This window comes from Centropristis striata, chromosome 24 (assembly GCF_030273125.1).
Source record: "Centropristis striata isolate RG_2023a ecotype Rhode Island chromosome 24, C.striata_1.0, whole genome shotgun sequence".
NCBI classification, from domain to species: Eukaryota; Metazoa; Chordata; class Actinopteri; order Perciformes; family Serranidae; genus Centropristis; species Centropristis striata.
The window spans coordinates 16,931,183-16,948,326 of NC_081540.1; the positions used below are offsets into that span (position 1 = coordinate 16,931,183).

Sequence of the window (17,144 nt, forward strand, 5' to 3'; positions counted from 1 at the left end):
CAATAACAAACATATTTGTGATATTGTCAACAGAACCTGAAAAAAACCTTCATGTTCTTAATTTACATCAGCATCTCTATTCAAGCAGGGTTGTGGGAGATTTCTTACAATAAAAGTTCCTAAGTGCACACTAGGGCTGGGCGATATGGACCAAAAGACATATCCCGATATATTTAGGCTGAATATCGATATACGATATATATCTTGATATTTTTATGACAAAGTGAGAACAAATGTTCAGTCAAAGCCAAATATGACATGTCACAAGTAGTTTAATTGATACCGTTTATTTAAGTGAACATAAATACTGTATAACAACAGGAGTACCTTTTTTATTAAACATCAAAGCTCCATAAAGTGCACATTTAAATAAAAAAATATCTTAAAAAATAGCCTATTTCATATTTAAAATGAAATAAACCAATCTTTTTCTGAAATAAATATATTTGTATGAGGAAAGAAAAATGAACATACAAAATATGACAAACCCTAGTAAGGGCAGCATTTATATATAAAGAAAGAAAAAAAATTACTGAACTATATCGATATATGCGTTATGGTCTAATTCCATATCACATTTAAAAATATATGGATATATCTTTTATATCGATATATCGCCCAGCCCTAGTGTACACCAGGAGGTCCTATCATTAACATGAACCTCCTGCTGGGTCATGATTGACTTCACTCTTTGTTTGCAGATGTTTTTAATGGTCTTATTATGTGCCTGTGTTGTGTGTTTCTGTGCACACAGCTGGAGTGTGTGGTGCGCCTGGTGCAGATGGGTTGTGAGGTGAACACAGGGACCAGCCGCTTCAACCAGACACCAACACACACGGCGTCGTTCGGAGGACATCCTCACTGTGTGCTGTGGCTGACTCGGGCTGGAGCTGACGTCAACAGACAGGTCGGTCCGACACACCACCCAGCACCAGTGGAACCACATTAACTGTCGTTCATGTAAATGTGTCATATCTAGAGTTGGGTGCTGTTTACATTTGAACTGGTACCGGTACCTGCAATTTGGTACCGGTATGTAGTGTAAAAGCAAAGTTATAATAATTTTTCATTAGTTTTAGTTTTAATTTCGTTGTCAATTTTTGTTTTAAAATTCAGTTAGTTTTAATGAGTTTTAGAGTAAGTTTGCTAGTTTAAATTCGTTTTTTTGGGGGGGGGGAATGCATAGTTTTAGTTTAGTTTTTATTAGTTTTAGTGTTAGTTTTAGTTGTTTTGTAATGGGGTATTTGTTGGGTGCGAGATTCAAAAAAGTCACAATAAATATTTCCTTTATTTCCTTTGTCTGATCCATCTCAGTCCCAATAAGTTTATTAAGTCATAAAACCAGATAGATGAAATAGATCTCATATCAACCAAAAAGGTTTACGTATGGAAAAAGTTGACAAAGACGAAAACGAAGGACATTTTCATTATAATTTTAGTTAGTTTTGTAACTGCAAAATACAGTTTCAGTTAGTTTTTTTTTAAAGTAGAGTGTAGTAGAACACTGTTCAACTAATGTTAGCTGATGTGCTAGCATGCTAGCTAGCTAATGCCATATGCTCCAACTCCTTGATGGTAAATGAATAGTCACTTTCACAACATTTCCTGTTCTATAATGCACTTGCAGTACTTCCACATGCTACACATGTTCAGCTATGCAGTGTTGGTAATAGTCTTCTTTATGACCCTTAATGTTTGACATCTTGTCTGCAGGATTTTGTAGGTGAGGCTCCCATCCACAAGGCGGCTCGTTCAGGTAGCTTGGAGTGTATCCAGGTCCTGTTGATAGCAGGTGCTAAACCACAGTAAGTACTCTGCAGTGACCTCTATCATTTGTGTTTGAAGCATAGCAGCAGCTTCACATCTCACATTTAAAGATACACTCAGTGGTTTTAGCAAAGTGTCCTCCTTCCTGTCAAAGCCATAAACCAGCAAATTCAGAAAATAGTTCAAAAATTAAGAATACAAACAAATCACTTCTGCCTATCCAATCCATGGTCTGCATGTTCCGCAATGTTTGAAATCTAAGATATCCCAAATAAAAAAACAGCCTGTATTTGAACGGAAGCTGAAAACGGCCATGCCTGCAGTTATTTTTTTTACCATATCGACAGAGTTTATTAAAGCCCCGCCCCCACTACAATAAAGGAACCTCATTGTCAACAACAGAAAAATGTCTAAAAGCTGCTGTGTGGTCAAATGTACTACCAACAGGGTAAAGAAGCCAGAACTAATTGTTTCTGAGCTGACAAACCCAAAAACAGAACTTTTAAGAGGACAAATTGACAAAAGGGGCAAACTGTGCGATCCTGAAACTGAAACTGAAAGTATATTTAACATTAACGTACGGCTGGGCGATATATCGATATATTTTTAAATGTGATATGGAATTGGACCATATTGCACATATCGATATAGTTCTATTTTTTCCCCTTTCTTTATGTATAAATGCTGCCTTTACTTGGGTTTGTCATAGTTCTTTTGTAATGTTCGTTATTGTTTTTTTTTGACTGAACATTCGCTCTCACTTTGCGATAAAAATATCAGGATATATATCGTATATCGATATTCAGCCTAAATTTATCGGGATATGACTTTAGGTCCATATTGCCCAGCCCTACCTTAACGTACAGAGCATTTTGTCACTAAGTCATATATCCAAAGTCAGTTTTAGGCTAACTACATTTCTGTATGTTAAGAATAGCTTGCTAACACATGGCTAACACTAGCTTGCTAACAACCAACTTGTCCTTTCTGGTAGATAAAGAATGCTAAACTAAACTAATAAATGCTCATATGATGTGCTTAAATCTAATAGTTTTAGCTAGAAGCAGACCTTTTGTTAGCATTTCAGCCCAAGGACAGGACAACAGCATTAAAAAACAAAAATGCGAGCACAGATGTTTTCAGCTTCTGTAATGCATTTCTTTCCTCTTGGTGTAAGGGGGTTTTCTATTGTCATCAGCTGTTTTGGAGGGAACTGGCCACACTGGTTTACTTTGATCTCTCTCATATTCATCAACAATATTTGAAGCATTCTCTATGTGGGTTATTTTTAGGGCTGGGTATCATTTAAAAAATGATCATACCAGTAGCAGTCTATCCATAATATATTGTGGAAAAATTCCAGATGTACGTTGGCCTTTCCCTTCCCAGACAGCTGAATTAAGGTGGATGTAAAGTTATTTGTGTGCGTTGTATATTCTTCAACAGCGGCGCTTTACGTTGTACAACCCCGATTCCAAAAAAGTTGGGATGCCTTGTAAATAAAAACAGTATAGTATGAATCATATTCAGGATAAGTGTATATAGTTTTACAGTTTGAGCTTTATATATCTTGTATTTGTGTATCTAGAGGTGGGAATCAGCAGAGGCCCCATGATACGGATTTATTTCATACTTGAGTCACGATACGATATTATTGCGATTTTAAGCATTTTGCGATATGGTGAGTATTGTGAAACAATATATTGCAATCATAGACTGTATATAAATAATGGACGTAGCCCAACGTCACCCATTGGTTTGTGGCCCGTTGGAAGCATCGAGTTCAGCGTTACACTCGTTGCCATCTTGCGTCTCCATCTTGTTTCCGATACGGGGAGCAGACCATATCTGGACTGTGGAGGAGGAGAGGGATCTGATCACTGACTACACCTCAACCTGACTGAGAGAAGCTGCTGCTAATTCATGTTAGCATTAAATGGAGCATTAACTGGGATGTTAGTGTTAGCTAGCAAAAAACAAAAACAAAATGTACGTTACTTACCTCAGAAAACTGAACAGCGACTCCTCGGAGTGTCTGTTAGTCCAACCAAACGCTGAACAACCTTTTTACTGAACAAAACGTTCAAACTTTAACATTAAACTGTCATTAAGTGAAAATACAGTGAAAGGGTCAAAGTTATGAGACCAAACCGCTAAACCTCCTTTTTTATATCTATATAACGTTATATAACTTTATTGACACGTTGCCGTGGATACACATTGTTCTGCTTCTTTCCTGATGACGGCTCGCCTTGTTAGTGACCTGTCAATCAAAGGTAGCCACGCCCCAAATCATATGATTCTTATCTTCTATTTTCTTCTAAATAGGGCCATTATTTGAACTATTAACATCAAACTGTCATCAAGAAGATTTTTTTTCTAATTTTGTATTGAAATGAATGGACCCAAATGCTTCTGCAGCCGCCGTCAGCGCCTCCTGCTGGAATTTTCGGTAGAATGCTGCATAAGGCACTTAATTGGTTTGCCTCCCTGCTCAGACCCGGAGGTTACCGCCTGATTGCGATCTATTGTTTGAATTAATTGTTTTGAGAAAATTCTCAGTCTGTTCATCTCACTTCAGTCTTTTTATTTCTCCACAATGAGAGTCAAAGCCTGACCAACAAAGTATTAAGTAAAACTGAACTGAACTGATATCAAACATGTATGGATGACACAACTGCAGCATTTTATCAAACTTTCACAAACAACAAGCTTCACTCTCTCTCATTTTTATCAATGAAACAGGAAAAAAGCATAACTTTGCAGCATTTTTTCCCGGCACGATATCCTGACACATTGTGCCTTTAGATTCCTGAGATCTTCTAGTTTCATATGATACCAGTATCTCCAGTATATTCCTAAAAGTGAGCCCGCTAAAGAGAAAAAAAACAAAAACGCTGATAGTGACGAGCCATCAGAATGCTAAATATTGATACTTGGCGGCCATGAATCGCAAAATATCGCGATACTGTGCTATATCAATTTTTTTTCCCACCTCTAGTATGCAACATATTCAGGATATATATAGTTTTACAGTTTAAGCATTGAATATCTTTGGCAAATCACTGTATTCTGCCTTTAACACGTTTTTTTACATTGTCCCAATGTTTTGTGAATGGGGGCTGTATAATGGAGATGAGAGTCAATGACAATGTATGCAAAAGCGGAAAAGCTCATGTGTTTGTATTTACGTATGGCACACTGACAAATGTTGTCATATTTTTATTTGGTAACAAATATGTAATACATCTATGATTGTAGAACTGTGTTGATTGTTGTTGAGCAGACGGTGCGATAATGAGATCAGTTCTGTTGAACATCTAGCAGCTAAAGAAATATTTCCCTCAGGAGTCGGTGGAGACCAAAAACGGAGATTAAAGGAAAGGAAATATTTCATTACTGTAATGTCTTGTGTTTAGCACAGACTAAACGTTTCTTCGGGACAATTTTTGATGTCTAGGGGTGTGACGATACTCTCAGCTCACGAGACGAGACACGACATTGGGTTCACGAGACGAGATTTTAAGAAAACTACAATGACACAATGTATGACTGGACCAACAGACTTCTATTTAACCGAGTTGCACATGCATTTTGAAATGTTTTATTATAACTCTGATGAACTAATGATGTAAGCATGAGCTTTTAATAAACTTCTTCTTCCACAAATTGAAACTAAAACAAAAATTTATAAAAGTTAAAATAAAATAAATTCAATTCAATATTTCTTTCTTTTTTTCATGTGGAAACAATATAAGCCGTGTTTCTTTTAGGGGGAAAAGTGGGTACCGTGATCACACAAGCAACGGATTAAACACAGGAGACTCAACTGTGGCCGCTGTCGCTAACTGTGCACAATGTCAACAGCTGATCATTAACAAAGCAGCATGGCTAATTATGCACAGCATCTCCGCTGATCATGAACATAGCGATTATTATTATTATAGCGATTAACCGGCATCACTAACTGTGCACCCGGTTGTTGTTGTAAACGAACAGAGATCGCTAAGCTAACACCTCCTGCAGCAGCAGCACATACACACTGTACTGCTACAGAGCTAACTGTTAGCTTATTAGCAGGACTGTGCCGCTTCGATTCGTTCTTACTCTTCTTAACGACGGCCCCTGCGACGTCATTACTGCCTCCACAGGTCACAAATAGAAGTTTGGATAGCTCACAAATCTCGCGAGACAAATTTTTAACGCAACAACAAATATCGTCACGTTTAATCTCGCGAGATCTCGCCACACCCCTAGTAATGTCTTGTGTTTAGCACAGACTAAACGTTTCTTCAGGACAATTTTTGTTGTCTATAACTTGAAGAGAATCAATGGGTTGTGGCTGATTTGGACTCTCACAGTAAATAAGCATCATGAGCTTTTCAGCCTCTGGGAATTTCCAAGTCAGCAACGATGAAGAGGGTGTGTTGAAAGTTGTGATTTATTCTGACACTAACTTTTATTTTGACACTGTTTGATTTGTCCTAACATCTTGAACTGAATATAAAGATTTGCTTTAATGCTATAATATGTAAAGAAAGGATAACCATGAGCTTCATTTTCAAACACCCTGAACACTCTGATGTTTTACAGCTATTGAATTTGAACACGATTTTCATGAGTAATCCCAGAAAGAGGGAGCAATCCAAATAGGCACTGCAGAATCTGCCACATGTGCGTCAGCGAGCATCTTACAGTTGTTCGCTTCCACTTTCTGCAGCTGGCAAACTGGCGAGGTACTTCCTGCAGTGATGATCTGCATGCTTTCTGTGCTAACAAACTATAGGAGTAGAAATCACAAGAAGATTGTTGTGCTGTAGTGGAGGGAAAGAAGTAGAGTAGACGTGTCAGGGGAAGAATAAAATGAAATGCTTCTCCTAACAGGTTCTTGGTTGACTGTCATGATTTGACTGCTTGTTACGGTTGCTGATATAGGGTTAATATATCATACCAATTGTTCATTTTGTGATAAAAGCACCAAATTTGGCAGATGTGTTGATAAATATATTGGGAACAAAACTGGATATTGGGCCATCACAAACTCAGACCCTGGTTGCCGTGGCAGCCATTTTTAAAATAGGCTCACTTTGCGCCGTATTACGGCAACTTCCTGATATGATATCCTGGCATGCTTTTTACCAATGGATTCCTTACATCTTTTTTCATAACATAGTTTCATAAGATAGATATGATGTGAAAATGAAGCCCGCTACAGCCCCATGAGCCCGCCTGCTGGCCGATGACTCCAATGTGCCGCGGACAGAACATCAGAACGCCAAGGAGTCCATTTATTACAATAACATGCAGAGGCAATCTCCCCATTTTGTTGCATTTTCTTTAATTTGTTATTGTTTTACATTGTCAAAAAACATATTTTCATTTGAGCTTTGATGTAATTAATATATGTGGTATTGTAAACATGTAAACAGCAGCTTGGAGGCCCAGGTTCTATCTACTTGTAACAGCTGGCCGCCATTCTGGAAAATTGCCAGCCATGGTCATCAGAATGCGAATATGCGATGCCCCAATATCCAGTCTTTTTCCAAATATATTAAGCTACATATGTACCAAATTTGGTGCTTTTATCACAAAATGAACAATAGGTTAGCTATGCCGCCCCACTAAAACCGATCTGGTATCGTAAGCCCATTTATAAGACATTCTACTTCATTTAGACTTAAGACTTAGACTTTCTAGAACTGTTTGTTCAAAGCCATGCATGACAACTTATCATGACCATTCTTCCCTCACATACACACATAATACATGTTTTTTGTGTATGTGAGAGGTAAAACTGTGAATGTGAGAGGGAAGAATGAATTATGGGCTATACGGCCCCTCATGACTTATAACCAAGTTTATATAGTATTATAAATGCTTGACATACTGTATTATAGGTTCATATTCATAATAACTTGCAGCTGGGGAAAAAAAACTTCTCATAAGTTCTCATTTGGTCTTATTTTATCATACAACTATTGTACATACCACTTAAAAAATGTTTACCATGCCCTGTTGGTATTTTTTTTTCAGCATAACCTCACCTATATGACCTGATATTATTTTTTCACTTTTAACATTTTGAACACAAAAAAACATAGAATTAGATTTTTTTCTTGAACTTTCAATCATGCTCAATGAAGAATTTCAAATTTACAAGTGTATATTACGGTGGCCCTGAGAGCTCACAGCGCTGCGACTTAAGAAAACACATGCAAATACACAAAACACAAGCAAATTGAGAAAACATCATCAATTTGACAACACAAGCGGAGCATTTAGAAAACACTGCAAAGACCACAACACAACAGAAGTGTTTCCAGAAGACACTTAAAAGTGAGGGCCACTGTAGTATGTGTGTGTATATATATATATATATATATATATATATTTTATATATATATATATATATATATATATATATATATATATATATATATATATATATATATATGTATGTATGTATGTAGGAAGCTTGCATACAGGTTTAATGCATAATGCAAGCTGCCTTATGAACCTTGTTATAAGTTGTCATGCATGGTTATTAACGCTTAATACAAAATAATATATTATGAGTATGCTAATAATCCTTTATAATTATAACCTTCACAGAAAGTATTTACTTATTGTTTGGACTTTGCTACAAGCTTTTTCTGTCTTCTCTTGACTTACTGGAGATATGCCCATTCATAATGAGTCATTCCAATTCTTTCAAATTAAATTTTCTTCTCTGATATTGAGGAAGATAAATGATGTCAGAGCCTAGTTAGGAGACTTTTCATTTTATGTAAAGGAGGTGGAGCTAGGATGACCTAACTAACATTATAGGACTGGGTTGTTTAAACTGCAAATTCATCTCAAATGTACTTTATTGTTCATACTACAGAGGATAGATTTTTCTGCAATTAGCATTGATTTTCAATTTGTTTTTAATCGTAAATGTTTGAAATAACACAAAATTCTAAATATATTTGAATTTTTGTCCACATTCTATCAGAAGTTCTATATTATTTTAGTAAGATTTTATTCATGTAGCAGAATGAATGTGATGCAGTGGGATCAGTGTCAGTGGAGAGTGCAGGATGCAGTCAGACTGTTAGAGATGAAACAGTGTGATGTCTAACAGGAAACAGTTTGTCTCACACTTCCTTCTTGTTCAGTTTAAGGAATGCCAGTGGACAGACGGCAGCAGACCTGGCACAGTCTCACGGCTTCCTCGACTGTTTCGGCTTCATCTCCAAAACCAAGAAGCACCTGCTGCAGCTCAGTGGACTCCATGTGAACAGAGTGGAGAACAGCGCCCCCTGTGGTCAGGGCCTGCTCAGCAGGAAGAGGCTGCTGACCGCCGTGGACGCTGGTCACATGAAGAGAGCCAGGGGAGCTGATAGTAAGACATTCATTTCAATTCATACTGTGACTATAATCATGATGGCTCCAAGTTTGGCGAGATCATAGTAGTGTTGGGCCCCCCCCCCCCAAAGTTCCCAAAGGTGAAGTTCCGCCCCGATGCGCGCACACAAACACATGTGCGCCAGGGTTTCCCATTAATTACAGACTATGCCAGCTGGGCCGGTCCCAGGTGATCCAAACCATCCAAACACACTGTTGCATACGCCGTTCGGTTAGCATTAGCTGACAATTCAAGTTTTTTTAATCACAAAAGGCTAAACTGTGCCTAACGGTCTGAACTACATCCTGTCGCTAAACACACATGCTTTCAAAATAAGAGCACAGTGTGTTAACACAATCCACCACAGAATTTACAAGAAGACTGTCAAAATCAGCTGCCTATAACATACGAGAACCTTTATCCTCCTTTACAATGATTAATTAAAATATGCAATGATTAAGATCAATGTATATAATGGAGTAGTGGCATGAGAATCTGCGAGAGGCCACTAAATTTGGGCTTTTTATGGAAAAAAGCCAGCTAACAGCAGCACCGTAAAAAGTTGGATAACAAAGATTCTATAATACGGTGTCTCCCGACTGTGAAAATGTAATGTGATCTCATTTTATCTCTCAAAGTGCACAAGATCGATGCATTTTTCTTAAAAATGTACAAAATTGTCTCACGAGGGGGCATGCACGTTGGAAAATATGTATTATATGTAATATTTTCTCATTTCACTGTGTACATATATTTCATAGTATTTACCGAAAAGAGTGTTTTTAATCATTTTGATAATCAGTTTCAGTCTTACAAAACCGTTGGTGGCGTTAGCTAATCACTCGGTTTAGCACTGTCAGCCAGTTTTCACAGCTAAGCTAATGCAAGGTCTCTCTGGCTCAGCATCAGCTGGAAACGAGTGAAAGCTCACGGAGGAGAAATAATGACTGATGAAAAGCCAAGAGAGCTAAGCACACACTTCTCATAGACCTGACAGGGCTTTTCTTCAGTTTAGTAGCCAGCTAGGCTAACGTTAGCTGACTGGCTAACCTCAGTATTTTAAGACACAAAGGTGAAAACAATAAAAATGATAAAAACATGTTAAATTATTAAACAAATGGTAACACTATAGTAAGGCTGGGCGATAAAAACGCTGCTGTATACTGGACAGGAACAAACGCTTATACGTCACACTATATTGTGCAAGTGGTCACTGGATTTTAATATTTTTCAGGTGCTGTTCCTCTAGTCTTATTTAAAAACAAAATAAATATATTTTTGAATACATTAAAATAGTAGTTAACTGGTAATGACAAAAGGCCTAATCAACTCTAAAAACACAAAATGTAAAAATGCTAACAGCTGTTTGATGTCCTGCTGCAGATGTGCTGGTGCAGGTGCAGAGCAGTGCAGAGGAGCAGCTGGAGAGCATGAACATGGAGTCTGCTCAGGAGCTCAGCTCAGGTGGGATTTTTTCTCATTAAAATGTTGATTTATTTTGATGGAAAAAAGGTCCGAAACTAACGAAGTACAAAAAACTTTTGAAAAAGCAGATGATGCCACCAAAGCCCTCCAGCATCACCCTCTACCTCATGCTGACCAGGATGACCCCAAGCTGTCCTCCGCTACAGCCAATCAGCAGGCAGCAGCAGCGCCCGCCTGGCGCTCCTCTTCTGACATGTGCGGCTCCCTGCATCTGAGCGGCAGTCCCAGCAGCTGTGTGTCCCACCGGCCGGCCTGGCGGGAGCTAACGGGAGCGGACACCGCCGACTTCCTGCACTACGGACACTACCACGGCTTCGGAGACACAGCGGAGGAGCTGAGCGACAGCAGCTGCCGGGACTACAGCAGCAGCATCCAGGCTGAGCACAGATACATCCACGTCTACCACAACTCATAGACAGTCAGTCCTCACAGCCAGGGGTCTGTTTCATATGCTTCTCTTCACTTGCATTAAACAGCGCGCTCACATTATTGGAAATATGACGAAACATTTCAATAGCCCCTTTCATAGTGCTATTTCATGCCGGGATATTTACGGCTCTGTAACGTCTCGCCTCCACTATGAACGTGTCCGAAGCGGCAGGCCGGGATCAAATGATCCATCAATTTTCTGCCTCCAGAGGGAGTCACAGAGGCGGAAAATGTGACGTCAAACACACGCCTCCCACTTGGTCCGACGGTCATCCAATCACTGTTCACTGCGGCCGCCATAGCTACCTGTGCACAGCGCCCGCCGTTTATTGTAAACAAACCAGCATGCTAAGTGTACACCAAGGTTATTATAGTTAACCGAACTAACGAAAAAAGTAGAATTGAAAAAACATTCTTGTTAACTGAAATAAAAATAAAAACGAGAGTTTAAAAAAAAAAAGATAACTAATTGAAACTGTATTGTGTGGTTAAAAAACGAACTAAAAGTAGCTATAATTATAGTGAAAATGTCCTTTGTTTTCGACATTGTCAACTTTTTTCATACATAATCCAGTATTTCTATTAGAAAGAGGATTCTGTTAGTGAACCTACAAGAACACATGGTAAATATGTTTACTGAGACTGGGATGTCTACACTTGGACCAAAGAACTGCAAGAGTTAATAACTTTATTGGGGCTAAGATGGATAAACCAAAGGAAATAAAGGCAAAATGTATAATGATCTCTTTGAATCTTGCACCCAACACATAGCCCATTACAAAAAACTAAAACTAACACTAAAACTAATAAAAACTCAACTAAAACTAGCAAATTTACTCTAGAAACTAATTAAAACTAACTGAATTTCAAAACAAAAATTCACAATGAAACTAAAACTAATGAAAAATCCAAAACTATTATAACCTTGTACACGTGGTGTCCACCACTGATCGTAAACAAACCAGCAGCGCTAACTGTGCACAGTGTCCGGTGCTTGATGTAAACAAACGGAGGTCGCTAAGTGAACACATGCTGCTGCAGCACATACACACTGTACTGCTACAGTGCTAACTATGTAGCCTATTAGCACTGTGCTACTGCTCAGCACTGCTGCTGCTCTGACTATTGTCTCCTCCACCTCATTTCACGACGCCAGACTGCACTATGAAAGGGCAGAATACCACTTTGCCTTTGCAGGATCACTATGAACGCCCTGAGGCGAAAAGCCGGCACAGATCTTTCCGGCAATATAGCGAGACATTTGCGGGACGGCACTATGAAAGGGGCTAATATCTACTCAAATCTGACGCCAAAGATAATCTTGAACAGAGACACCTTCACCCCATATTGGATCACCTAGCCGAGCATTACTACAATGTAATTACATTTCTCCCAACTCAAACTGATGTTTTTTAATATGCTATATTGTAGGAAAAAAATTTAATAAGAAAGTGGTTTAGGAGAAGTCTGAATTAGTTTCCATGGAATTTGGACAGCTAGTTTCTATGACCCTGTTTACACTTGGTTTTAAAATGATCGGATCACAAGTGAACACATGAGACACATGGCCGTTTACAGTTGTGTGTGTCATGCGTCTCCAAGGGGTCCAGTTGACCCCTGACAGGTTTCATTACTACTTACACCACATCGCTAGAAGCTCAAATATATTACATCTTGCAACCACCACTACATTACAAATTATATGTGGTCAAATGCCTCGAGCACCTCGGTGAGTATGGAGTTAGATTTGTGCCAAAATGTTCAAACAAAAAAATATTAATCAAAATGTCAAAGACAAAATTCAAAACTTGCAATCAAATTATTTGTGTAATTGCAGAAGAAATCTGTCTTTAAGTTTTTTTGTTTGTTTGCTGCTGGTTTTGCTTTTGCGATTCTGTCTTTGTGTTTGCAGCCTTTTCACTTGCGGTTCTGGCACAAATTTCACGTGTGGGCGGGTTTCTCTGGGTGCATTCCTATTGGCTAATGCGTTTTGACTGACAGCTGAGCTGCAACTGCCCCAGAGTTTTTTTGTTTAAGTTTTGTATTCGATATTAATTAGATTGATAATTAATTTTTTTTTTTTAATATGAAAAAGTGTTGTTTAAACATTTTGGCACAAATCTAACTCCATAGTGAGGGGTCTGGGTGATCCGATGATAATTGGACCCAGTTTACACTTAACGTTGACCACTTTCGCCCATTAAATCCAAGTGTAAACAGGCTCTTACAGGCCTTTATTCAGTCATAGTGAGGTTGCCAGGTATCCATAGTGTCAGAACTGAAGTAAACTCAGTTGAAACAATAAATCTGACAGCTTTGCAGCTACTGAAAGTTGTCATTTGATAGATCTAGGACCTTTGGATTGAAAATCACTGCTTGAGTGGCTCGTCAAAATCAAAACGGGGAGAAGCAAAAACTGGGAAACCCCTGATAATTAATCTTTGTTTAACCTTTAACCTTTGGCTCCAGTAACCAGTCAAGTGGTTGAGTCTCTAATGGAGCAACATTGACAGTAGCTCCACAGACCTGTATTCTGCTCGGTAAAATGACTGTTTTTGTCTAGGGAGTCTGGTGGCTTTGAATAGAGCAGAAAAGCCTCTGATCTATGGTTGATAGAGAAAAAGGCGATATGCTTAAAGAAAATTAAATATAAGACTAATATTTGTAAGGCAAATGTTGGATTCATACATAAGAGGTCAGATTTGTGTTGAAAGGTTTGCTGGTGTGACTGAATTCTTCACTGGCCAGCCTCCATCGTGTCTGCTTCTCTAATCTGTTCAAGATAATTGACCTATGGCTAAGCCCCGCCCCCTCCACTCACTCACAAACAGTCAACATTGGGTGACAGGCGCTATGGCAGCTGTCACAGTGGGAGACATTTCACAGGAGGCAAATGATTAGTTTTGATTTTGATCAGAAAGATTATATATCATCTCGAAGTCACCAAAAGGGCCTTAGCTATGCATTGGAGGGTTATATTAATAATTTTATTGTTGAGAAGGTCGATGAAAAGCTTCAACTCCAGGCAAAAATGTACTAGCCTAACGTTAGAAAGGGTTAGACTAACATTAGCTAACTTTAGCCTAATGTTAGAAAGGGTTAGGCTGACGTTTTAAACTTAAAATGTCAAGAAAAAACATAAAAAAATGAATGAAAACTGACTAACTCTAATGCATTTCAATGGACGTGGAAGCAGAGAATGTCCAAGTGTATTGGGTTAGCTATGAGCATTGTGATTGGCTCATCGCTTTTAGGGGCGTGGTTTAGCCATAGGTCAATTATGCATTTGTTTCCAGTTTACTGTTCGAGCTTCATGTTGACAGTTTCTTTAAGGCCAGTGTTAAACTCTGACTTTCCTAACGTCCTGTTCTAAACTACATCCGTCCTCAATGAATGTGAAAACCCAACAAAGTTCCATCCAAAACATTTCTGTATTTACAGTATTGATGTGTGTCTCTGCTCTGCTGGCTGCTTTGCACTGTTACAGCTGTCCGGTTATGTGGCGTTTTGTGTGTTGATGTCTGATCACACACTCCTGATAGCCTTGATTTACCAAAGGGAATACGATTTGTGCTTCTTTTATTTTGAAATCATTTATTTATGTTTTAGAGCAGATGGATGTTTGTATTCAAATCTGTACTGTAATTTTATAAGCATAGTGTAGGGGAGTCTTTGGGATGATTGTAACAAATAGACAGTGTGCCTCTTTTTGTAAACACTATCGTGTGGGAACGTTTTATACTCATGCCTCTTGTTATTAGAAAACATGTTTTGCAGTTTCATAAAAAAAATTGTGCAAATTGAGTGGATTTTTTAAAATGTATTAAGGGATTTTTTATCAGTATCTTCATTTTTTACATTGAATAAAAAGTGTTTCCTAAGTCGTCTTAGCGGAAAAGACTTATTAGGGCCCGAGCAGGCAACGACCTGCGAGGTCCCTATTGTATTTCGAATGATTATTTATTATTTTTTTTTTTATTATTATTCTTCTTCCCAAATGATCGCATATTTCACTGCCTGAACATACCCCAAAACTCATGAAACTTTAAATATAAGTCACACATGGCGAAAAATTTTATAATCTTTTGTAATCCTGAATTTTCACCACTAGGTGGCGCTATAATAAAGGAAAGCGCGTTTTGGCTAATAACTCCCACATACTTTATCGCACATTCAAAAAACTTATATCCACGCGTTCACTGAGTTGTGCTGAATCTCGTGATATAGGCCACTCCCATTTTCGCCTACCGTTTTTTTCCGCAAATTCGCGAAATGTCGTAAACCTACTTTTTCGAACTCCTCCGAGGCAATTTCATTGTTTTGCACCAAACTTTGCACACAGCATCTATGGACCCTCATGACAAAAAGTTATTAAAAGAATTTTGATTACCAAAAGAATACTCAAGTTATTAAATGATAACTTCCTGCAGATGGCGCTATTTTCAACACAAAACACAAAGTGTTGCATATCTCCACATTGGTGTGTCTGAATGACATGAAACTCAGGTTACTACTTCCCCATGAGCCCCTGAGGCTCTGTGCAAAATTTTGGCCGATGACCACTAGGTGGCGCTCTTTAAATTGAAGTATTTTATATCTCCACATTGGTTGGTCGGATTAACACCAAACTTGGTATACTTATTGTCAATGCCCTCCTGAGGATAACCCTTGAAGGTTTTATTGATCGGCCCCTAGGTGGCGCTCTGGCGGCAGTTTAATTTAATAAGTCTCACTGTGCCCAGACCATAAGACTTAAGGCAATGAAATTCATAGGGGTGGTATAGACTGGTCCCTGTAACGCACAAACTTTGACGGCAGCATGCCCCGACACGCGTGGACTGCGAGGGCCCGTTCAGTACTGCGCGCAGTCCTAGTTGATTGTGTTTTTCATTTTAAACTTGACCTGAAAAGTGACTAAAGCTGTTTTGCTAAATGTAGTGAACTTGAAGGATACTGCGTCATCAACATTTATCGAAGGACTGTCCCAATGTCCCGGATCCTCCAGAGGACAGAGTCCTTCTTTTACCCAAATTCCAAGGATGCATGTGTGTATCCTCCGTGCACCTTGAGTACCCATAATGCCTTGCACACACCGGTCTACCGGGAGATTGAAAAATGGCGAGCGTAGAAACAGCGACGCCGGCGGCGCAATATGCATTTAAATATATAGTAATATAAGTATTTTCAGTTTACACTGAATGTTATCACATAACTTACAAAACTTGTATTCAAAGTCAAGCAAAACATATGAATAAACAAATGAAAGAATATTTAGCTAAAGATAATAAACATCATCTTGATACATTGCCAGTTAATTAATGTGTCTCAGCCGCTAAAGGTATTGTTAATTAATTTATATGCGTCAGATGATGATGTACTATGTGCAACTATGCCATTCAGAAAGTTATACATTTCTTTATTGTGTTTACAGGGACCGAAAGTCCGCTATTATCCGTTATTGTTATTTATAAATAACTGTTATTGTACTGTACTGTAAAATAAAAAATCACAGAACATATTTCCATGATGATTATGCTCCGCTGCTTTTATGAAACTAAGTAGCGGCCAAATTCAGCCAGGATCAGTGAAATATTCAGGTTTAATCCACTTTGTGGCTTTTACTTGATAAAATCTTCTTCCATTTTCACAAATATGTGTCAGAGTGCTGATGCCAAAGACACATCCATGTCGTGAACTGATTTTGAAATTGCGGCGCTGAATTTATTTATTTATTTTTATTCAACTGATAAGAACAGATACTACACTTGATCTTAGCCAAAAGGCCGAAAGCGGCGCTGAATTTAAGCAGGACGTCCAATTACGCAATGACACAGTTGCACACTCCGAAGGCTGTCACATTTGTGCGTTACACCAGTGAAAGGAAGGACTCTGGCCTCGCCTCCAGAGGACCCGACTCTGAAGGAAGGATCCTACCAAGGAAGGATCCTTGACTTTGGGATACAGCTCTTATCTGGACTGTGGAGGAGTGAGAGGGAAACTAAAACTAACACTAAAACTAATAAAAACTAAGCATTTTCCAAAAAATAAAAACTAACTAAAACTAGCAAACTCA

At 38.5% G+C, this 17,144-nt stretch overlaps 1 protein-coding gene and 1 non-coding gene across 2 annotated transcripts in view; one reads left to right on the forward strand and one right to left on the reverse strand.

The window, feature by feature from the left end:
* Positions 1 to 14,943, forward strand: part of ankrd10a (ankyrin repeat domain 10a) — a 17,765-nt gene extending 2,822 nt beyond the window's left edge. Inside the window, exons 2-6 of the mRNA XM_059327805.1 lie at positions 755 to 907; positions 1,714 to 1,805; positions 8,928 to 9,154; positions 10,541 to 10,621; positions 10,711 to 14,943. Coding sequence (XP_059183788.1) covers positions 755 to 907; positions 1,714 to 1,805; positions 8,928 to 9,154; positions 10,541 to 10,621; positions 10,711 to 11,057 — 900 coding nt within the window. The 3' untranslated portion in view covers positions 11,058 to 14,943. The remainder of the gene's footprint in view (positions 1 to 754; positions 908 to 1,713; positions 1,806 to 8,927; positions 9,155 to 10,540; positions 10,622 to 10,710) is intronic.
* Positions 14,944 to 16,682: 1,739 nt separating this feature from the next.
* LOC131967588 (U2 spliceosomal RNA) lies at positions 16,683 to 16,868 on the reverse strand. The gene has a single exon (XR_009393730.1). It is a non-coding gene; the product is annotated as a U2 spliceosomal RNA (small nuclear RNA).
* Between the last annotated feature and the right edge of the window lie 276 nt (positions 16,869 to 17,144).